At 54.5% G+C, this 21,312-nt stretch overlaps 6 protein-coding genes across 10 annotated transcripts; 1 reads left to right on the top strand and 5 right to left on the bottom strand.

Annotated features, from left to right (window-relative positions):
• Positions 1 to 16: 16 nt before the first annotated feature.
• Positions 17 to 4,184, bottom strand: EIF3I (eukaryotic translation initiation factor 3 subunit I). The gene is made up of 11 exons (XM_072355207.1): positions 4,055 to 4,184; positions 3,778 to 3,870; positions 3,534 to 3,621; positions 3,205 to 3,270; positions 2,282 to 2,431; positions 2,050 to 2,177; positions 1,658 to 1,768; positions 1,261 to 1,350; positions 932 to 1,005; positions 673 to 765; positions 17 to 407 (listed from the first exon to the last, which is right to left on the bottom strand). Exons 1-11 carry the CDS (start codon positions 4,055 to 4,057, stop codon positions 326 to 328), a joined length of 978 nt encoding a protein of 325 aa, XP_072211308.1. The 5' UTR covers positions 4,058 to 4,184; the 3' UTR covers positions 17 to 325.
• TMEM234 (transmembrane protein 234) lies at positions 4,102 to 5,892 on the top strand. The gene is made up of 5 exons (XM_072355219.1): positions 4,102 to 4,171; positions 4,485 to 4,636; positions 4,952 to 5,018; positions 5,193 to 5,285; positions 5,756 to 5,892. Exons 1-5 carry the CDS (start codon positions 4,159 to 4,161, stop codon positions 5,815 to 5,817), a joined length of 387 nt encoding a protein of 128 aa, XP_072211320.1. The 5' UTR covers positions 4,102 to 4,158; the 3' UTR covers positions 5,818 to 5,892.
• A 47-nt stretch (positions 5,893 to 5,939) lies between these two features.
• On the bottom strand, positions 5,940 to 9,579 carry DCDC2B (doublecortin domain containing 2B). Of its 2 annotated transcripts, none has more exons than XM_072355210.1 (6): positions 9,302 to 9,579; positions 8,372 to 8,429; positions 7,914 to 7,984; positions 7,384 to 7,515; positions 6,953 to 7,084; positions 5,940 to 6,133 (listed from the first exon to the last, which is right to left on the bottom strand). In XM_072355210.1, the coding sequence occupies exons 1-6, from the start codon at positions 9,577 to 9,579 to the stop codon at positions 6,058 to 6,060; spliced, it is 747 nt and encodes a 248-aa protein (XP_072211311.1). In that variant the 3' UTR covers positions 5,940 to 6,057. The 2 variants fall into 2 exon arrangements, with proteins under 2 accessions (XP_072211311.1, XP_072211310.1); XM_072355209.1 differs by having other exon boundaries at positions 6,953 to 7,093.
• A 417-nt stretch (positions 9,580 to 9,996) lies between these two features.
• Positions 9,997 to 11,896, bottom strand: IQCC (IQ motif containing C). 2 transcript variants are annotated; one of them, XM_072355212.1, is made up of 5 exons: positions 11,758 to 11,896; positions 11,484 to 11,627; positions 10,802 to 11,144; positions 10,494 to 10,612; positions 9,997 to 10,129 (listed from the first exon to the last, which is right to left on the bottom strand). In XM_072355212.1, the coding sequence occupies exons 1-5, from the start codon at positions 11,824 to 11,826 to the stop codon at positions 10,088 to 10,090; spliced, it is 717 nt and encodes a 238-aa protein (XP_072211313.1). In that variant the 5' UTR covers positions 11,827 to 11,896; the 3' UTR covers positions 9,997 to 10,087. The 2 variants fall into 2 exon arrangements, with proteins under 2 accessions (XP_072211313.1, XP_072211312.1); XM_072355211.1 differs by lacking the exon at positions 9,997 to 10,129 and having other exon boundaries at positions 10,449 to 10,612.
• Positions 11,885 to 13,611, bottom strand: CCDC28B (coiled-coil domain containing 28B). Its single transcript, XM_072355215.1, has 6 exons — positions 13,495 to 13,611; positions 12,822 to 12,995; positions 12,582 to 12,730; positions 12,363 to 12,517; positions 12,241 to 12,263; positions 11,885 to 12,080 (listed from the first exon to the last, which is right to left on the bottom strand). The coding sequence occupies exons 2-6, from the start codon at positions 12,959 to 12,961 to the stop codon at positions 12,029 to 12,031; spliced, it is 519 nt and encodes a 172-aa protein (XP_072211316.1). The 5' UTR covers positions 12,962 to 12,995; positions 13,495 to 13,611; the 3' UTR covers positions 11,885 to 12,028.
• Positions 13,612 to 14,237: 626 nt separating this feature from the next.
• TXLNA (taxilin alpha) lies at positions 14,238 to 21,297 on the bottom strand. Of its 3 annotated transcripts, none has more exons than XM_072355192.1 (11): positions 21,142 to 21,297; positions 20,732 to 20,854; positions 19,443 to 19,784; positions 18,864 to 18,955; positions 18,333 to 18,503; positions 17,744 to 17,938; positions 17,433 to 17,552; positions 17,090 to 17,164; positions 16,474 to 16,566; positions 15,966 to 16,061; positions 14,238 to 15,825 (listed from the first exon to the last, which is right to left on the bottom strand). In XM_072355192.1, the coding sequence occupies exons 2-11, from the start codon at positions 20,835 to 20,837 to the stop codon at positions 15,475 to 15,477; spliced, it is 1,641 nt and encodes a 546-aa protein (XP_072211293.1). In that variant the 5' UTR covers positions 20,838 to 20,854; positions 21,142 to 21,297; the 3' UTR covers positions 14,238 to 15,474. The 3 variants fall into 3 exon arrangements, with proteins under 3 accessions (XP_072211293.1, XP_072211295.1, XP_072211292.1); XM_072355194.1 differs by having other exon boundaries at positions 19,443 to 19,781; positions 21,109 to 21,297; XM_072355191.1 differs by having other exon boundaries at positions 21,109 to 21,297.
• Positions 21,298 to 21,312: the final 15 nt, after the last annotated feature.

The following is a 21,312-nucleotide window of genomic DNA, read 5'->3' on the forward strand; positions in this document are numbered from 1 at the left end:
GAACAGAGGCACTTTTCCTTGCGTTCAGAAAAGATTTCTATTTATTTCTTGATGTTTTTTTCCTCCACCGATGTATAAATATGTCCAGCAGGTCAGGAAGCTGCACCCACAGGGGCAGGCAGGCAGCCAACTCAGCTCCTTTCAGGCCACTCGTGCCATTTTGAGCTGGTTGGGTTTCCAGATTCCCACCTTCATACAACCCCTGAGTTTGGTGCTGCTTCCTGCTGCCTCCTGTGGAGCAGATTAACTTCAGGCCTTACAAGAGTTCTGGAGCCAATGGACTGAGCAATGGATTGGAAGAGGAAAGGAGAGAATTCATCCTCCTTTAAGCTTCAAACTCAAACTCAAAGTACTGGGGATCAAAATAATGGATGCGAACGTAGCCATCTTCACCACCACTGCTGTAACTGCATGGGAGAAAAGACAAGACAGTCACCGATCTTGTCAGGAACTCACCATGTACAGATTCAAACTAGCAAGAGATGGAATCCAAAAGCTAATGAAAACATCAGCCAACACACAGTGCGATGGGGGGCAAAAGGGGTGGAGTGGCAGAATTCAGGAAGGAGCAGGCTCCATCCCTACTGCAATTCAGAGTGAATCCAGCCATATCCTCACCAAAACAGACCATGTTTGGTGGGAACGTGCCGGAAGAGCCACAAAGATCCTCACCTCTTCCCATCAGGGTGAAAAGCAACACTATTTATCGGACCAAAATGACCCTTCACTCTGCCAAACTCTTCTTCAAAAGCCAAGTGGAAGAACCTGGGAGAAGAGAGAAGTGAGGAGGCGGGTTAGGGACACAATCAGGGTTTCCTGAGAGAAGCTCTGCAATTCTAGTAGCTCTCCAATCACTGCCAAGAGCAAGATGCTCTGAGAGCAGCACAGAACTCCAAGTGCAGACTCAGCCCTGCCAGAGAAGAGCACCAACCTTGCCTCAAATTTGCCAATCCTGGTGGAGGTTGTGGTCACATCCATGGCCTCCTGCCCACCACCAAGCACGACCTGCAAAGGAGGAAAGTCACAACACTGCCGTGCTGCTTACACCATATGTGGAACAACAGCCAGGGTAGGAGGGAGCCCAGCCTTGGGGAAGCCTCCCACTAACCCAGCACAGCCCATGACAGCAGTCAAGACCCCTGGCCCCATCCCACAGTGATTGTTTAGCTCAGGCTGAACTGGTGACACTGTGCCTTCCAGCTGCCTAAGACAATGCAGGAACTGCACTAAGACTGTTAATATGAGTGGGCTCATGCTTACGTGATCAAAAATGGGGGAGAGTGCAGCAGAGTTCACCGGTCGCTCTGTCCGGAATGTCTTCAGATGTTCCAGCGTTGTGCAGTCAAACAGCTAAAATGCAAAAGGAAGAGAGTGGCAGTCCAAGTATCTCATGCAAATCCCAGCCCCTTGCTGCCAGTCCTCACATGAGCAGGTGTTACCTCTAAAGTCATTCCTGGGCATCCAAATCCCAAAGCCATTTCTCCACAATCCCAAAACATCAGCCCTCCCACTAAGCCTTGGCTCTACGCCTGCTCAAATCCCCAAAGAGGAAACCACCGAGGCAGCCATGTCTTCTTTGAGCAGCCATGTCTTCTTTGAGCAGGGGTCCCGCAAGTGGATGTCAGCAATGCACCGCAGTCCCTCCAGGAGGCCTCACCTTGGCAGTGTTATCCTTGGAGGCAGTGATGAACATGGTCATGTCCCTGGAGGTCTGAATATCATTGATTTGCTTGGTGTGCTCCTTGATGTTTGAAAGCTGCTCCCCTGACTGAAGGGTAAACAAGGCAGTTTCAGTGCACTGGCAAGCAAAGAGAGTGTACAAACAACTTCTCTGCTAAAAACAGCTTTAAGTGTTGCTGTCAGCAGAAAGGCAGGCATACATATGTTCAGCTTTGCTGGAGTGAGCCACATACTTTAACAATCCTTCCTCAAGGCCACTGGTTTGAGCCAAAAAACCCATATTCTGCCACATGATCACAACAGGAACATTGCAACATCCTCTCCCAAGAGCTGCTGCCTGAGGGTGATGCTCCTCCTTATCACACTGACCTTGGCACTGAACTGGTTTAGCTCCCCGCTCTCGTGTCCTGCAATGATGAATTCTCCCAAAGGGCCCCACACAGCACTAGTGATTTTAGAGTCGCTGCAGGGGATTTTCATGTAAGGCTCGTTGTTCTCTGCAGGAAGGAAGGATGGAGACAAACAGACTGAGTGGCACCAGTTCTTGGCAGCCAACGCTTCCCCTTATTCCCAGTTTCAGGCACAGGCCCGGATTCCTCACCAATCTGGCTGGGGTCGCGCAGGTCAAAGAAGCTCACAAAACACTGATAACCCATCTGCTTGTCCGTGGAAAACATGATGATGTTTCCTCCAAAGTCAAAGCCGCACGTCCTCACTGCTGAGCTGGTCTTCACCAGAGCAAGCTGCTTTCCTGAACACGGTGCAGAAACCAGCATTTCACTTGGTCTTGCATTGCAAAAATTAATGGGAGTGATCAAATAAAAGTCCAGTCACAGCAAGGACAGGAGCATCAGGCAGAGCTGACAAACAGGTTAGGGATCTCTTGGAAAGAGTCCAGCGGAGGGCCACAAAGATGGTGAAGGGCCTGGACCATCTCCCCTACGAGGAGAGACTTAGGGAACTGGGTCTGTTTAGCCTTGAGAAAAGAAGGCTGAGAGGGGACTTGATCCAGGTTTATAAATACCTGAGGTGTGGGAGCTATAGTGGCGAGGCTGGTCTCTTTTCAGTAGTGCGTGGGGACAGGACTAGGGGCAATGGGCTGAAACTCCAGCATAGGAAGTTCCGCACGAATGTGCGCAAGAACTTCTTTACAGTGAGGGTGACGGAGCACTGGAACAGGCTGCCCAGGGAGGTGGTGGAGTCTCCTTCTCTGGAGATATTCAAGACTCGCCTGGACGCCTACCTGTGCGACGTGGTGTAGGGAGCCTGCTTTGGCAGGGGGGTTGGACTCGATGATCTCTAGAGGTCCCTTCCAACCCCTATAATTCTGTGATTCTGTGATTCTGTGACTGGAAAGCACTAAATGTGTGTTTGGTGAGCAAACTGGAAATGAGGCAAATACCCAAACAGCCAAGAAAGGACTCAGGCCTCTTTCAGGCACAAACAGGCACACGCTGCACACAGACTCCAGAACAGGCCAGAGCTGTGAGTCAGACGCAGCCATGTGGAAGAGAAGAGCCTTACCTGTTTCACAGTCCCAGAGCCGACAGCTGTTATCTGCAGAGCCAGTGAGCACATGTCGCGTGTCCCCTTGATCAGCAGTTAAGGAATATCAGCATGTTTGCAGCCCCAGAAACCAATTATTAGATACCCAGGGAGTATTTGTACACAAGATTAAGAAGCCGTGTTACATCGAGAGATGACTTGGGAAACTTCCATTGCAGGAGCAGCAATGGAACAATTACTGCACAGGCAGCAGGTTGTGCTCAGCACAGCAGCTGAAAGAACCCACCCGTGCTGAATCACCGCAAGGAACGAGAGAGGACAGGCCGGTCTGGCCGCTGGAAGGATACAGTCTGCATCCACACACCACACGGCTCCCGTGTGCCCGTTGTAGGTGCCCAGCCTCTCCCCGTTCACCGAGTACCAGACATTGACGATCTGCAATCAGACCCGAAGCTGAACACCCTCTCACCCTCTCACCATCTCACCGCTCACTGTGCTCCTTCATCCCCCACTCCTCGATCTCCGCACGTTACCCCCCCACTCGCACACTCCGGTTTCCCGGTGCCCCCCCCCCGGCCCGGCCGCACTCACGGGATCTTTGGCCACAGTGAACAGCAGGTCTCCCTCGCGGTTGTACTTGATCTGCGTGATGGATCGCTCGTGGCCCTGCAGCAGGATCGGCTTCTGCACGCGGGGTGAAGGAAGCCGCCATTTAACGCTCGTGCCGAGGAAGGCCTCGGGCCCGGCAGGGGCTCCCGCTGTGTGGCTGCAGGCTGCCAACCGCCGTCAGCCCGGGAGCCCCGATCGCGGCCCGCATCGCCCACCCGCCCGGGCCCAAACCAACCCCCCCTCACCAACCCCCCCTCACCATGGCGGCGACGGCGCTGCCGGAACCGGTGCGAGAGAGAAGAGGCGCTGAGCACCACTTCCGGGTCAGAGGGAGCGGCAAGGCGGAAGTCTGTCGCCGTCGCTATGGCGACCGCGGGTGAGCTTCCGGGTTTGGGGAAAAAGGGAGGCGGGCGGGGGGTTCGGCCCTCGCTGCGGTGCCCGGGGGGGCTGGAAGGACGCGGCCCTGAGGGGGAACGTGGGCCGGGCTCTGCCTTGGGGTGTTCCCTGAAGGGAACGCTTGGCCACGGGTCGGGCCTTCCTGGCTGAGGGAGCGTGGCCGTGGGCTGCGGTGTCCTCCGTGGGAACGGGGCTGTTGGCGGGGCGGTACGAGGGCTGTGCACGGCCGGGGCCTTTTGGGGTGGGACGGGCCGGGCCTGCAGCCCCAGGGCTGAGCTGACGCTGTGCTGCAGGAGAGGCGGCGGCGCTGGTGCTGGTGGCTGCGTTATGGGGCTGCTCCGGGCCATTCCTGCGGACGGGAGCGGCGGGGCTGGAGGATGTGCAGCGCCGGGGCCGCCTACAGCAGCTGCTGGCCGAGATCAGCTTCCTGGGCCTCAACTACAAGGTGTGACCCCAGCTGGGTTCTGGGCTCGGGAGGTGCCATGGGGCCGTTCCTTTCTGCTGCTTTCTGCACTCAGTTCCTTCCATCTGTCAGAACTATTATTTATGCTCTAACGTTTCATTGACTCACTTGTAGTTCTGCTCTTCTTACAGAGCTCTTCTCTCTTGTATAAAGGAGGTAATTAACCCTCATGTTTCACATGAAGACCTGTCTGCCTTCTGCAGAGGGGATCCAAGGCTGTGAAGCCTTGGTCTGCTTGCTGGAGGTAGCGCAATGGTTTTCCATGCAGTGGCCAACGGGCCTGTATTCTTTCTGCAGTACATGGTGCCATTTCTGCTGAACCAATGTGGATCACTCCTCTTCTACCTCACCTTGGCATCTGCAGGTCAGCTCTCACTGCTTTGTCGAGTGGGTTGATCAGGATTTGGGGAGGAGCTGTGTTACTGATTCATGTTGTGTTCTCCCTAAACACCAAGCAGATGTCTTCGAATGAAGGACATGTCTTACAATCTTTATAGGATTATCCATTTCAAACTGTATCACAATTGTTCAATTTCAGAGCTGTCCCTGGCAGTGCCACTCTGTAACTCCCTGGCTCTGATAGTCACGCTGGTGACTGGATGGATTCTGGGAGAAGATATTGGTGGTAAAAGTAAGTTACACTTAAAACGTTTGGCACATTGTATTCTGCATCTGTTTGCTGTTTTAATGCTGTGTGCTCCCTTCTGGTAACTGCTTAGGCAGTAGTTTGTGCGAGGAAGCTGAAAAGGAAGTGAAACTGACTTGTAAGAGGGTAGAGCTAGTGAATTTAAATTGGATGGAACTGGCTATTTTAAGCTAGCAGAACTTACAGGCCTGAGCCTTCACCTAATGATGTATTTAACCATAAGAGAAATGTTCATACACTAACACTATCCTGCCTAGAAAGTTGGAAAATAACAGGAAACTTGAAAACTGAAAGAGACCAGGCATAGAACCTTAACAATAAGTACCAGCTTGGCTCACATCGATTTAGGCTATCTTTTTTCCTTACAGCTGAGAATCATGTATTTAGCAGTGATGGGGGCTGACTGACAGGGGTTGAGCTGTGTATGTTCCCAACACAATTCTGTATTGCTGCAGGGGCTGTGGCAGGGATGCTGCTCACCCTTCTGGGAGTCACCCTCTGCGTAGCTGGTTCATGACCAAGGCACAGCGAGCAGAGGAGACCTGTTCAAAGGTAACTCATGGCTGAAGAGGGGAGCTTCTGGCTCAGCAGCAGCACGTTTGGCTCAGCTGCCTCAAGGAATAAGAGAAAGAACACAGAAAGAAATAAAAAAATCTTTGTTACTCTTGTAATTAATCAGCAACACTGGGGAGGGAAATACAAAAAGCCATCACAGCCCTTTTAACTCTTCAGAGTAGTTTTGCTGCCAAGGAAAACATCATTCAGTGCTCTTCATCTTCAGAACTGTTGTCATCCCTTTTCCCTGAGCTTTGTGATTTGCCTGCAGTCCGTGCCTTTGGGCAGTGAGAAGAAAAAACACATTTATTACAAGTCAGCTTCAAAGCTTCACCTGGCTACAGGCAAGTCCTGCCTATCAAGTCACAACTAGGAACGTTAGCATAAGAGATCTAAACACAGCCAGGAAGGATCTTACACATCTCACTGAACCATTACATGGAATAAATACGGTGGTGTATCATTTTGCCTTTTGGTATAAGTTCTTTTGCAGTCTCTACAGAGCACAGGTAGAAGTAGGAACCCCTCCAGAAAAAAACACAACAAAACCCAGGGAAGTCTTTTATGCTTACTGTAGTGGGGAGCTGCTACTCTCACAATCCAGAAGAAGGGAAACGTTCATGACTCAGAAAACAGCCTCTCGACTTACTAAAATGCCGAGCCCTGCAGTTACACCCTCTGCTTTGGTTTCTGACGCTCCCCCTGGTGGTTACTTTCAACTTTATAGACTATGGGGAAGCACGGTGATTTCTGAACTGTGAGCAAGAAAGCTAAACGACTTGCCCAAGCAATTGCTATCAACTATTGTTTGCTGTGTTCTCTAGTCCCTACTAGAGAGACTCTGAACAGGGCAGAAAATTATTTATCACACCAGATCAATGGGTGCCTCCACCTTTGTGCGTTTATCTGCTTTTACCTCCCAGGCACTTACACTGAAATGCTTCAAAGCATTCTTTCTTCCTAAACTTCTATCTCATTAAGCAGAATTCAACCCTTGATGCAGACAGCAATGAATGGGAAGGCTTTGGGAAGGATGGTTTCAGCTGAAGACCACCTCTGAGATGATTCTTTAAACCTCTCAGCCATAGCCTACGTACCAGAGCGTCCTGCACACAGAGGGCACCAGCAGCTCCAAGTACGGCAGCTTTTTGTACTCCTCGGGTCCCACTGCCACATAGTAGCTGCCATTCACCAGTTCCTCCCCTCTGGACACCACTGTGCCATCCAGCCTGCAGAGCCTCGGGAAGGAGACAGCAAAAGGTTCAGAGCAAAACAAGGGGAAGTCACGAGACAGAGAACAGACCCTCAGTGTGGAAGAAAACAAGTGCAAAGCAGTAAATGAGACCAAGATAAGAGCTAAGAATGTTGGTGTTCTCATTCATTTAAAGATGGGAAAACTGAAAAACAAATGAAATAGTCAAAACATGCTAGAAGCAGCTAAACTTTTGGTCCTGCTCACTAGTAAGTGCTGCCTGTGTTCCTGAGCATAATGAAAGCAGACCCAGCAATGCCTTGTCCAGATACCCACCTGTTAACAGCCCCACTGCACAGATCAGCCTTCTCTGTCAGCATAGCCAGGAGTGTGTCCCACTGCCATAAAGTGCTCTTGGAGATGATCAGTTGGAAAGGAGGGCTCAACAAATCCCCATTCCGAAAAACACTACAGCAGAAAGAATCCAGAGCGTGCCATGAGAGTGTGGGCAGAGATGGTTTACTAACAGTTGTGAAATCATCAACTCTCTGCCCCCGGCAGCTTTCCAGCATCACCGGACACCTTGAAATCTGTAACTGAGCCACAGGCAGTTCTGTGCAGTTTCCTCTGATGAGGTGGTATGTGGAAGAGAGAGGAAAAAAGCAGGCGTTCACACAGTATTTACCACAAATAGCTCTGGTAGAAGGAAATACTGGTGGTAAGTAAATGGTTGGACCAGATGATCTTAGAAGTCTTTTCCAACCTTAATGATTCTATGACTCTCAGGATCTCACACAGAAATTCCCTACTTCAGCTTCCAAAATGTTCCCAAATACCTTCCCAGGAGAAAACACTGAGGCACTTACTGTATTGTAAGGTGGGTGGGCTTCTGCTGTCGCACCGCAGTGTTTGGCTTCCAGGGGGCTACGGCACAGGTCTAGAGACAAGTTCAGTGCACAAAAAACAGACAGCTCTGGCACAAAGCTTCCCAGAGCTGTTCCATTTTCTCCACCAGGAGGTGCCCACCCTGCCTTCAGCTCGCTGCTGCTAGGAGGGGTTTGTTGTCAGCAACATGAAGGCCTGGGGAGGTTCTTCACATACTTCAATGCATTCCAGAACCTCTGAGCAGATCCTTCTTCCCTTCACTGTTAAGCAGCCCCTGCGTCGTTTCACACATCACCCTATTGATTGCTGTGTCATTTTCTGTGTCATGCTGGACACACTGCAGTCCTAAATCTCAACTATTGTTACATCAGTGCCAGCTCTCAGCCGTACCTCCTAGCTCAGTCTGTTCTTGCCTGCCCACACCCAGCTCAGGACTCACCTGCACACCATTGCTCTTGCCTGTCCCATGGAACTCCTTCCTTCCATGATTTAAATAGCTATGAGAACAAGAGATGACATTGCAGTGTACCAACTAGGCCATGACTTAAGAGCAGTGAGAAAATGACTAACTGCTTTGTCTTGATTCATTGCCAGTATGCGTGTTTATTATTCGGGTCACGTTTGAAACCCTCCATGTACTCCCACCTCATAAGCTTCCACAATTTCAGATTAAAGCCTATTTAAGAAACTCCCAGTCAAGCACAGACCATTTCAAATATCCATAGTAAAGACATCCAGAACATTTTATTGTTATGAGCTAAGCGATGTTCAAGGCTCCAAGGACTGACTGCTGTTACAAGGACCGACTCCTGCTAAATCCAGCCTGGACCACCTCAACAGGATGCAATATGTGGTCAAGGAGCCAAATTCCTCCAACACACACACCTCACACATTCCCTCAAGACTGAAGTGATGCCACGAATCTCTCAGCCCTCTACATTTCAGGATGGACCCAAACAGCTCTACCCTAAACAGCTCTACTTCATGCAGGATTAGAAAACAAAAGAAACCTCCACTAAACCAAAGAAACAGTACTTATCAGAGCGGAAACTGTGGCTGGCAACTCAGCTAGAACCTCCCACCCATCACACAACAAGGTGCACGGCAGGCAAAGCAGCACCAATCACAGACAGCTGGAGACTGCACATCTCCCCCAGCATTTTTTCTTTTGAGTCGGTGACCTTCTCAGGAAGATGTGCATTTCCAAGCAACCTGAAATACATCCAGTAAATCCCACTAGGAAAAGAAACTAATCTCACTACATTTTTCTTGCATCCTTTTAATCTATTTACTCACACACACACATTTACGCCTCAGAATACCTAGAGCTGCCTACCAAACCCAGAGACAAAAGGGACCATCTACTCACTCAAGCCTCTTGAACTTTTCAAAGCCTGCAGCCACGTACTGGCACCCATCCTGCAGGTCAGCCAGCTCAGCAACACGATGGCCATGCTTGGGTGTGTAGAGATTCCTCACAGCCAAGGGTGCATGAATGCTCCTGGTCACCTCATTCAGAAATGCCTCAAAGGTCAGGAACTGCCGCTGATTCACTACAAACTTCCTCCCGCGGAAGAAGGGGTCACCGTTGCGATACACCACCACGTTCTTGGCTGGACAAGCCAGAGCTAAGCCTCGGGAGCTCATTCCCCATGAGACAGGCAAGCCTCACTGACCAGAATGCAGACAGACCGACACAGAGCACAGAGGAGAGCTCCAGCAGATCTCCCACTGAGCCTACGCCTTTCTGACCAGCTGCCTTTGTGTTCTGCTGCCCCTCCTGTCCGTCACCACGGCTGCAGCAGGAGGAACTTGTGGGCCAGGCCACATCAAACAAATACTGCCATCTGAGAACAACCAGGAACCACACAGCTCTTTAAACCTCACCCCATGCTAACTTCCGGGGCCAGTTGAGTGGAGAAGTTAATCCTACAGATTCAAAGCACCTGTGGCCTTCAGGCATTTTACCTCCAGCACAAGCAACAGGCCAGTCAAAGTGGGACTTCTGTGACAATTTTCCCAGCCTCCATTTACCCTCAGAATGGGTTCTTATGGAGGGAAGACTCCCCCCCAAGACACAGAACCTCCTCAGTGTCACAGAGTCACTTCGTCCCTGCTTTGACCAAAAACATCCCATGTGCTCAGGAATGCCTTCCTAGCTGTCAGGAGACTCCAGCCTCTGTTTCAGCTTCAGGTACTATAAGAGAAAGAAAACCAAATATTAACAATTAAATCTCAGAGACCCAGAAGCAGGAAAGCACCTGCAGTTTAGCCAAAGTCATCACATTTGGCCACAAGATTCACATGAACTGCACCTTAATGCAAACAGGAGCTTGCTACATTAGATGGCTCCTAGGTGTATGTTAGTGTATTATACAGACACAATGCTTATCAAATAGCAACGTCTCTGTAGCAGGACAGAAGCTAAGCTTACAGCCCAATCTAAACAACCTCTGCTTTCCTTCTTCATTTAACCCAGAGAAAACTGGACTGTCACCACCCCAGCTCTCATCCCATCAGAGAAGGAACCCCCTGACCAAGAGGCAGAGACAAGCCCTTACATTTTTACGGCTGTCAATAGCTTGTTGCAACCACAGCAGTTCCATGATCAAGTGATTTCTGAAGGACTGGAGGCCAGGCCGAGTTCGGGGAAGCTCCTTCACATCCACATGTGGAATTTCTGCAAAGAATTGGAAGAAGCTACTGCTAGAATTCCTAAATTGCATCTCTCTGTCCTCCAATGAGTTATTCTGAGCTCTCCAGTACATTCTCAAGGGTTTGATTCTCCAAGGACCTACTTCACCACCTGCACCTGGTTATTCAAACCACATGGCAGAGTACCACACCTGCAGGGGCTGCTATCTCTTACCCATGCAAGCTTTGAGGGAGCCTGGTTCCAGGTCAGTGCTGTCCCATACAGATGAAATGCTGCTGCTGTTCTGCCACTCCTTGCTCTGTGCTGGGGCACTGCACCTTTTTTCAGTGCTTTTACCTTTGACAGCCCCTAGATCTGGGGGACTTGCTACATTGCATTCACCCATGGAGCTCAGGTCTTTCTCACTCTGCAGCTGGGCCATTGGTTTCATGCTACTGTTGGAGCCCCAGTCCTGTTCTGGTTTAGAAACATCCAGCTCCTGCTGCGTCTTCTCTGTGCTGCCCTTGTCACTTGATGCAGCCTCTTGCAAGGCTGAGCACTTCTCCTTCATTGGCTCCTAGGAGACAAATGTGAGAAACTGAACAGACAGACATAAACAAAGCACAGTAGGATCCGTAAGGCAGCTGTGCTGCGGGGCAGCGCTTTGTCCTGCCCAGAGATCTGCCATTACTGCAGCCCAACCGCAGCACCTGGCACGCTCTGCTTTGAACCACTGCGTGCCCCGGGTCCTTCTCTGAGGATGGGAACGTGCTACAGAGCAGCACAGCGGGCCTTGGCTGTGTGAGCGCCCCGTCCTGTTCGGTGCCGTGAGGGCGCTGCCACACGGACACACCGCACACAGCGTCCCCACGGAGCGCAGCCCCATCCCAGCCCGCACAGCGGCGGCAGCACGAACCTCGGGGCGGAAGACGGGCGTGCGCAGATAACGGCCGGTCCAGCGCAGCCGGCTCCGGTCCCCCTCGATCTCCGTCACCAGCTGCTCGTACTCCGCCCGCACGTCGCGCAGTCTCCTCCGCAGCAGGAAGCCCCGGACTCCGGCCTGCGGGCAGAGCAGCGGGGGGAGCCCCTGAGCGCCCGGATCGCGGCCCCGCGGGAAAGAAGAAGCACGGCCGGCTACGGAGCGAGGTGCGGCTTTAATGAAGCGCGGCCCGGCCCTCCCGCGGCCCCACCTGCAGCCGGGTCACCGCGCGGAGCCGCCGCTCCTCGGCCTCCTCCCTCGGACCCGAGACCGCCGCCATCGCTGCCGTAGCGACGAGGGGCGCCGTCCGATGACGTCACGGCGCACTCTGATGATGTCATAGCCCCGCTGCGTGCGGACGACCAAAATGGCTGCGGGTTGTTGGGGGGGGCGGCTCGGTGACCCCGCGTTACCGCCATCGGCCCCGCAGGGTCCTGTCCTCTCCCATCCCGCGGGGCCGCCTCCCCGCAGCCGGCCGTGCGTCAGGCCGCGGCCTCCTCAGGGCTGGGGCTCTCCGCCAGGTGCAGCTTCTGACTGGGCTGGTGTCAAGGGAAAGCAAGGCGGGACGGGACGTGTCCTGCGGCACCACCACCATCACCACCACCATCACCATCACCATCACCACCACCACCACCATCACCATCATCACGATCACCATCACCATCCCCATCCCCCCCCACGCCGTGCAGGATACATGGAGCTGCTGAGCTCCTCCAGCTGCAGGAGGCAAAGGCAGAGGTTGAGGCGCTGTCAGGGAGGCCGAGGACGCCCATCAGCGCTCCATGGCCGGGCTCGTGGTGAGGAGCCGCCACTCACGTGTGCCAGCAGCTGGTCCAGGTTCCTGTCAGCCACCACCTTCTTCTGCTCCTCGGGCAGCTCCTCCACGCACACATCCAGGCTGAAGTGCAGCCGTGCCAGCTTCTCCTGCATCTCCCGCACGTGCTCCAGCTGCTCGAAGGAGCACTCCTTCCCTGCAGCCAGAGCCGTCACCACCCCTGACGCGCCCCCCGCTCCCCCCGGCTCCCGGCCCCTCACCAAAGGCCTGCAGCTTGCCCGAGTGGAAGTCGCTGAGCAGGCCGAGCAGCCCGCCCTCCATCTCACACACGTCGGACACCTCGGTGAGGAAGCTGTGCTGCAGCGGAGCCCCCCGTGCCGCCCCCGCCCTCAGCCTCTCCTTGCTTGTCCTGCGTGGAGGACGTGGACAATGTGACTCCAAACCATCCCCCCGGTTCCAGAGGGGACACGAGGGATGGTCTCACCCAACCCAGCACTGACCGCCGGGGCCTGGCCTGCTGTGAGGGCAGTGCGGGCAGTGGCAGGGCGAAGGATGCGCTCTTGCTGGTGGGCAGAAGCCGTGACGCCCTGGTGGGTGCCGGCTGACCCCTGGGGCTGCGCTTCTTCCTCCGCTCCTCCATCCCAGAAGGAATCCCAGAGCCACGTGGGAAGCACCTGAGCAGGACAGGATGGACACAAAGCTCTGGGCAGCACTTCCCCATATGGGGCCTCCTGGTCCTCACGGCAGCTGGGAAGTCACAGACGGAGCTCAGCCCGCACTCACTGGGGTCAGCAGCCGGGCTCAGGCTGCGTTATCCCGGCCTGCACAGAGACATGAGGCACGGAGCAGAGCCTGGGCTCTGAAAAACACCCGTGGAGCTCCCCGCTGGGATTTACTCTACAGTGTTTTCTCCCAGAGTTGCAGAAAAAAGGATTTCAGCCCCCAGGGGGCAGGGAAGGATTCAAGGATTCCTGTTACCTAACCCAGAGCCAGGGCAGAGCCTACAGGAGGGACCCGACACCCTTAAACCCTCCCCAGTGTATTTCAGCCCCCCCCACCGAGCTCCCCTGCCCGCTGGACCCTTGGCGGTGGCAGGACGGGGCGCTGCGATGGGTGCTGCGGGAGCCCATTTGTCTACGGGCTCTGGCCCCGCAGCGGCACGCAAACACTGACCTGTGCCACAGCCTGATCCAGCCTTCGGTGCCACCCGGCTGCGTCCCCGAGACCGCCGGACCGACAGTGCTCCCGGAGCCCTCGGGCTGTGATTTGCATTTAAAGGGAAAGGGACCTTCCTCCGGCCTCAGCGCAGCTCCGGCCCCTGCTGGACGGACGCTGCTGGACACTGCCTTGCAGCGCCAAACGCTGCCCACTGGGGTGGCCACAGCGTGCAGACGGCCCCGGACCGCAGCACCAGCATCGCATGGGGAAGGTGGGATCCGGCCCTTCGTTCTGCACAGCTGGGGCAGATGCAGCAGCTGTGTGCACACAGGGTTTGGGGTAGGCAGTGGGGTCTGCACCCGGGCACCTTCCCTGCCAACATCCTGGTAGAAATGGGGGGATGTCACTGCCTGCCACCCCTTAAACCGCCCAGAGTTCACCATGAGTCTCCTCAGCATCACCAGACTTGTGTGAGCGCAGGAGTTGCCTTTGCAAGACCAAGGCTGCAGTCCTCTGGCACTCAGAACCACGGGGCTGGGGGCAGTGTGGGCCCTTGGTGGGACCCCCAGATCACAGGGAGGGAAGAGCAACAAACTGCCCAGTGCTGGGCATCCCAGCCACAATCCTCCTCCCTGTAGGCACAGATGTGCCATCGCCTTTGCAACTTAAGGTTCCTCCAGCCTCTCCATGACTCAGCACCCCAAATTTCACTCCCAAACGTGATCCTTAACGAACGAGAAATAACACAAGCAGCAGCAGTGAGTTTGTGGGTGTTTCTATTGGATACGAAGATACCCCCCGGACACAGCGGCAGCAGCTCAGTGTTGGTGACTGCCAGCACCTGGGAGATGCTGTTCTGAAAAAGCAAAGGGGAAGGAGAGGCCCCGGCAGCAGCAGCACAGTCTGTCTGCAGGGTCTGATGCTGCAGAGGGAATCAGCCCACGGCACCATCCTCGAGCTGGTCCCAGCGATTCAGCTTCAGCAGGTCATGGAGCAGCCACAAGTTTGATCCTCGTGGAGCCCCAGCTCCATGAATACCTCCAAGACCGCCCCGTTCAACACCAAGGGTTGGCCCTGAGACAGGGCAGAGTTCAGTCACAAGGACATCCCTATCCCCTTGCACAACTAATCACACGTGCTTGTGCAAAACACTCCGGGATTAGACCTTTGGATTAACTGTTTAATATACTTGTGCACATGTGCGTATAGCAAAGAGGCAACTGTGAATCATAAGGCTATTGAAACATTGGCAGGTTCTAGGAAGAGCAAAGGCCCTGCAGGAGGCCTGGACAAATCAGGTGTCCCCAGTTTCTCTGCTTTTCTGTCCCCATTCAGTACACAAAACCCATACAAGAGGGGAACCGGACTGCTTTGCTCGAGAGAGAGCTGCCAGCCAGAGCGTGAGAAAGCAACAGCAATCCAGGAGCTACCTCCTGCCTGATGCAGATCAGAATCCAGCGCTGGGAAATGCGGACGTTCTCCCTTGCTCAGCTCTTTTGCTCTCACTCAATGTGAGAACATCGCCGTGCAGGTGGAGGAAGCGACGTGTCCCACTGCCCTGAGCTGGAGGGCTCGGGCTGATCCATGCCCTCGCTTTGCTGTGCTGCACTACATCTTGGGGGAGTCGCAGCTGGCCGATGACAAGGTCTTTCAGTGAAAGGGACAATCAGTTGAGTCTTCATATATTAGTTATTCACGCACACGCAGGGAGGTGGGTCATTCTAGGTTTCATATATATTCATATATAAAGTGTATGTTGCCCTGCACGTATTTTATAGATCATATATATATACACACACGCACACACATCATCTATGTGTATATATATATATAAAATTTTAAAAACCCTCCAAAAACCTAAGCTAGGAAATTTCATAGCCCAAGGAGGGCCGTCCTCTTGCACCTGTCCAAGGACCAGGAGAGGGGTTTCAGATGGAGCCTGGAAACATTCATGCTACCCTCCCTCACCCTACTTCTGCCTACCACACAGCAGGCTCAGTCAGCGCCCTGAGTGCCTTCCTCAGTCCCACTCTGCCCCAGGGCTCCTATGCTCAGTTCTCCAAGGCTTTCCTCAGGATCTGTGCTGTGTGTCGGCTTTCCCAAGTGAAGGCAATCCTCAGCCAGACGCTGCTCTGCTGGGGCACCTCCGGCTGCTGCTTCGGAGCCCTCCCGGGATGGGTCCTTCAGAGGCTCCGTCAGGTCCACGTCTGCCCGGGGCACGTGAGCACACAGGTCCTGCACCTTCTTGTTGAGGTCGTTGCGCTCTGTTTGCAGGGCTCGGCACAGTTTCTCCAGGCGCTGGATTTTCACCTGCAGCCCCTCTAGCTCTTTATCCCGAAGGGTTTTCTGCAAATAGAGAAGCAGTTCAGACCTACCACGCTGGGGATAAAGGCAGAAGGGAAGAGAGATGAAACTTCGGAGGGAAGCTCGAGTGGAAGGACCACTCAGTTGCCCGCCTCAGCACAGAACAGCCGCAGCCTCCTCACCTCTTCAGCCATTTCCAAGAGCGCCTTGTTGCTGCTCTCCCAGCGAGAACGGTACATTGTGGTCTCCTTCTCCAGCTTCTTAATCTTCTTTGTCATCTGCAGAACCGCGGCAAAAAGGGAACAAATAAGCCAGAATAATGCAGTCAGGTGCATCTCGTGTATACTCAAATGGACAGGTGCTTTCCCAGGGCAGACAGCAATGTCCTGCTGTCGTGGGAAATGTCTCCTTGCCCTCCTGCAGTCAGCTGCATCAGTGGGAAACACCAACAGTAACCCAGGAGATGGTGGTAGCACTGCTTTCTCTGATCCAGCAGGGGTACAGCCATCACCCCACGAGTCCAGCATCCACCTTTTATCAGCAATCAGTTTGTGCCTGATTTTAATGCCAGCATAACTCAGCAAATCAATACAGCTGCCGCTTATCCAGCTCACAGTGTAAGTGAGGAGAAAGGCAGTACCCAGCCCGGTGGCCCGTGCACACGCTGCAGGCAGTGACGGCAATACCTACCTTCTCCATCTCCTGCTTAAATGTTGTGAACACTTCACTGCTTTTGGAAAGGGTGTTCTGGAATTCTTCAAACTTCTCTGTGTAGAGAGCCAGCTGTAGGGAGAGACATGATTACAGCTCGTCACCATGGCACCTCCTGATGGCCTTTCCCAGGAGCAGGGAGATGTCAGCCAAGAAATGAGCTAGTCATCTTGTGACCGGACTTTATGACTAACAAACTGGCAGCATGGGGCTGCTTTGCCAGCACTGGGTACTGCAGATTGTGGAACGATATTTCTTCTTTCTTAGGGAAACACCCTGAGAGAGCAATGTGTTCTCCAGACATCTCCTGGCCTTGGCACGAACCACTTGCTGGGTCTGATTCAGCAAAGTGTGATCACACAACTGCTCTGAGCACTGGGAAACACGCCGGTAAAACCAGAGCTCTTTCCTTTCACAAGGAGACTGGGGGAGGTTTCATCTCACACTGTGCTTCACGCAGGCACAAAGATATCATACTCCAGAGCAATCCTGCCTCCGTGTTTTTCTAATGAAGGAAATGCAGGTTATTCCCTGCTGAAGGAGGAAGGGAAAAAATGAATGACCAGGCTGAGCACACACAGAGCAGGTAACTCACCTGCTGCTTGAGATGAGTCTCCTGCTGCTTCATCAGCTCACACATCCTCTGTGATTCCACAGCTTCCTTCAGCAGCTAGGGAAGAGCAAAAGCAGTTACCTCACTGCCGCCAGGGAAAGCTTTCAATGTGCCATACGCTGCTGGTGCTTGGCTGGGAGAAACACCACCAACAGCACAGGGCTCCAGCCTTGCTTCTGAAGCAGCTGGGGGAATGGTCACTGCTGCGTACATAGCTGGAATGGCCTGATCTCTTAAGGGCTCTGCACTCAGGAACCCAACCTCCACAAAGAAACAGGGCAAACAGCTAAGTGCTTATAACCAGTAGAGAATCAGTAAGACTTACGAAGTCCTTTTCCCGTTGATGTCTTTCTTCTGCCTCCTTCAGCATTTCCTGTGCCTGCTGGAGCTTGGCATCCACGAGCTGCTGCTGCAGGTCCTTGTGTTTGAATACCTTATCAATGTGCTGCCAAAGGAAATGCCACCAGTCACTGACATGCGAGGCCAGGGCCCTGCTACCCACGTGGCACAGATCCCAAGGAACGACCTCAAAGCCCAAGGGCTCTGTCTCCCCTCCAGCAGCAGTTTCTTCCCTGGAATCATTCTCCACAGGGCAGAATGGGTGCACCACAGCAGGCCATGCCAGGCCCGACTCACCTCCTCCCGCAGCTCGTACTGCTCAATGAGCTTCTTGAGCCGCTCTGCCAGCTCCATGTTCTCCTGGCGCAGCTTGGAGTTCCTCTCGTTGTGCTGCTCCATCTGCAGCTGGATGTCATTCAGTGTCACCTGGAAATGGGATGTCACCTCCTTCCGTTTCTCTTCTTCCTCTCGTGCTCGCTGGACACCCTCCTCCTGTATCAGAAGGGCAGACAGCAACGTTGCATCACATCAGCCGCTGTGCTGGGCAGGCCGATGAACAAACCTCCCTGGGCCGTGATGATCTGGACCCACCCAACTTCCCACTGCTGCTGGTATCAATCAGGAAGGCACTGCAGGCCACTGCATGGCAGCTCCTTCACTCCCGAGAGCTGAGCAAGCCCACAAACCATCGCTTCCCTCCAAATAAGACCACAAGGGTCAGCTCCCTCCCCTGCTATCCCTTGCAAGATAACAGATTAACAGCACAACTCAAGTCCTGCACTGGACATCAGACTGCGGGCAACCCCTCTTAAAAACCAGCCTTGCAGCAGGTGACCTGAGAGTCTGGGAGGAAGCAGCTCCTGCAGCAATCCCAGGAGACACTTGCCTTGAGGGTACGGTTGTGTCTCTGGAGCTCACGACACAGGCTCTCCAGCTTGCTGCGGGCCAGGATGGCCTTGCTGTGCTCACTCTGCAGGTGGTCCTTCTCCTGCACCAGCTGTGTCTGCTTCTTCTGCAAAATCTTCATCTGTTTCTGGGAGTTTCGGTGCTCTTCCAGCTAGGGTAGGAGAGCACAGGGCAGAGATGCAGCAAAACAGACCAGGGCAATGCTGTGCCCATATAAGGGCACACAGGGATCAAATAGGTGTTCTGACTAATCTGAAAGAAGGACAGGAGCTTTATAATAAAAAGCAAAGGCAGATGAATACAGGACCCAAGGTCTCCCACACACAGCCTTTCTCCTTCCTGAATTAGCATCCTACTGGAACTGGTGAGAAGTGCACATTCCTTCAGGACCTCCATACATACACTGCTTAAACACAGCAGAGCTCTGAGCACGTGGCCAGCTGTCCCAGTGCTCGATGCAGCAGCGTCCTCCCACTGCCCCAGAGCCTGGAATGAAGAAACGAGGACTCACCAGCTCAGCGTATTTCTTGCACAGTGCTGCCAGTTTCTCCTCTGGCGTGCTCAGGGTGTTCAGGGTCTGCATCAACAAAGTGATTTCTTTGCCTGGAGTGAGACACAGGATTAAACAGAAAGGTGACATCAGTTACACAGAGTTGTGGCTTATAAAGGTAAGGACAGGAGAGACAAACCAGGTCTCGCATCTGTAACCGCCCCAGCCCAGAGTTCCCATCTCCAGTGCCTATTTGGGGGTTTGTCCCCCAGATTTCACTGCATGCAGCAGTGAACAACTGAAGCAGCTGAGGAGAAACCTGGTTATCAGAGTAGGGAAGCACCAAGGGGCTAACGAGACAACGCTGTGTCCAGCAGAGGGGAAATCTGCACAGTTCAGAGGCTGCAGCAGCACTCAGGACTGGTGAGTGTCTTTGCAACACTCTACGTTTCCTCCCATACCACAAGAATAAGATCTGTGCTATTTCCAAACACGCACCTAAGGCATTCATTTCTCTAACAGCACTTAGTGCAGTATAAAATCCACCTCTGCACCAAAGTTCTCAGGCTGGCAGCACAACCACAGCAGGAAACCCCTCACCTAGGCCCTTGGCTTTCTTCTTTTCCTGAGCCTTCTTCTGATCCCGCTCTCCACACTCCTCTCCGGGTCGAAACTCTTCCGTCCCCTTCGTGCCTTCCTTCTCGCCATTCATCTCGGGGCTGCCTGACTCCTGATCTCCGTTCCTCGGGGACTCACTGAGGCCCTTCTCCACTTCCTCCGGCTCCACGGGCTCACTCTGCCCACTGTCCTCACCCGGACCCTCCTGGCTGGCGTCCACGCAGTACGTGTTCAAGATGTCCTCCAGCTGCCGGCTGAGCTCTTCAGAGACATCCCGCACGGCAGGTCGGTTGGACTTTGTGTCCTCCTGTGCAAGGGGAGCTGCTGGAGATACAAGCACAAAAGCGTGATGCTTCCCCGCGCCGCCTATTCTCTGCTCTCCACGAACACGCAGCGAGGGGAAGGTTTCCCCGAGCACCTCGGTGCACCAGAGCAGGCTAAACTCGCAGCACACAAGCCGCTTTGTTCAGGCTGTGCCTCCAGCCAGCTGCTCTGACAATGGAGGTGCATTGCTAACAGCCTCTCTTTTGATCACAAGAGCATGACCAAGCCCCTGACATCTGTCAAGAGCAAGAACTGCCCCCTCCCCACCACCCTCTAACGAAAGCAGGTTGTGCTCGAGCCTTCCCTCAGAGCAGCAGCCTGTTAATATCCCCAGGGCCGGCCTTTCTGCACAACAATAGGTTTTATAATCGGAGTTTGCTTCTTTCCTCGCATATATCAGCAGCTGTAGCGGCTCAGACCGGGTGCATCCCATCCGCAGCAGCCCTTCAGCACTCCTCTGCATCCAGAATCCCTCCCAAGTGGAGCCGTACAGCATCACTTATTGAACTCACTCCCTTGCTGTGCATCCCCTGCGTTCCACGGTTACAAGAGCACAAGGCGAGGTTGACTTGAACCACGCCGACCTGGTTATCCATTCTTGTCTTACAGAGAATGAATGTCACACAGCACCGATAAAGGAGCCGATCGCTCAGGGGGGGCTGAAGGGCCGAGCAACGAGGATCCCGGCCTTTCCAGGTCAGAAACGACTCCGCGCTGCAGAGAAGCAGCGACGCCTTTGGAACCATTTGCACGTGGGAGCAGCGACAGGCCGGCATTGCGTGCTGCTGGAGCGCCGTGCGAGTCAAACAGCGGGCAGAGCGGGCCGGCCTGATACAGAAACGGTGCCGGCACGGCCGCCCCGTGCCCAGTGCCAACCAATGGTGCCCAATGCCAACCAATGGTGCCCAATGGTGCCCAATGCCGCCCAACACCGCCCGGTGTCGCACCTCCCATGGCCGCGGCGCGCTCTGCCGGCTCAGCCTCGTCCCCCGTGGCGCCTCCCATGGCCGCGTGCCGCGGGGCCGCTTTGCCGTCTCCGCTCTGGTTCTTCATCGCCGCGCCGCTCCGCGCTGCAAGAGAAGCCGCAGCTGAAGCCGCAGCTGAAGCCGCGCGTGGCGGAGCCGCCCCGGGATGGGGCAGAGCGCGGAGCCGGGGGAGCGGAACCCGCCGCGCCGCCCCGGGCCGGGAACGGCATCGCGCGGCCCCGAACCGCCCCGCGCCGCCCCCCGGTACGAGCCGGAGCCCCCGACATCCCACGTGACCGCCGTGACGTCAGCAACGCCTCCCTTCCTCCCGCGGCCCCGCCGTGACGTCACGCGCGTACCCCCGTGGCGTCAGCGTCGGCGCTCTGACGTACGCTCTGACGTAGGCGGCCGCCTCCCCCGGTCCGGGCGGCGCGGGTCGGTCCGGCAGCGCGGCGGAGAAGCGGCGGGGAGGGCAGAGCGGCGCCGCACCCCCCGCCGGCCCCGCCGCCCCGCGCGGAAGGAAGCGGCTCCGGACCGGGCCGAGCGGCGTGCGCGCATCGCGC

This window comes from Excalfactoria chinensis, chromosome 22, assembly GCF_039878825.1.
Source record: "Excalfactoria chinensis isolate bCotChi1 chromosome 22, bCotChi1.hap2, whole genome shotgun sequence".
Lineage (NCBI taxonomy): Eukaryota > Metazoa > Chordata > Aves > Galliformes > Phasianidae > Excalfactoria > Excalfactoria chinensis.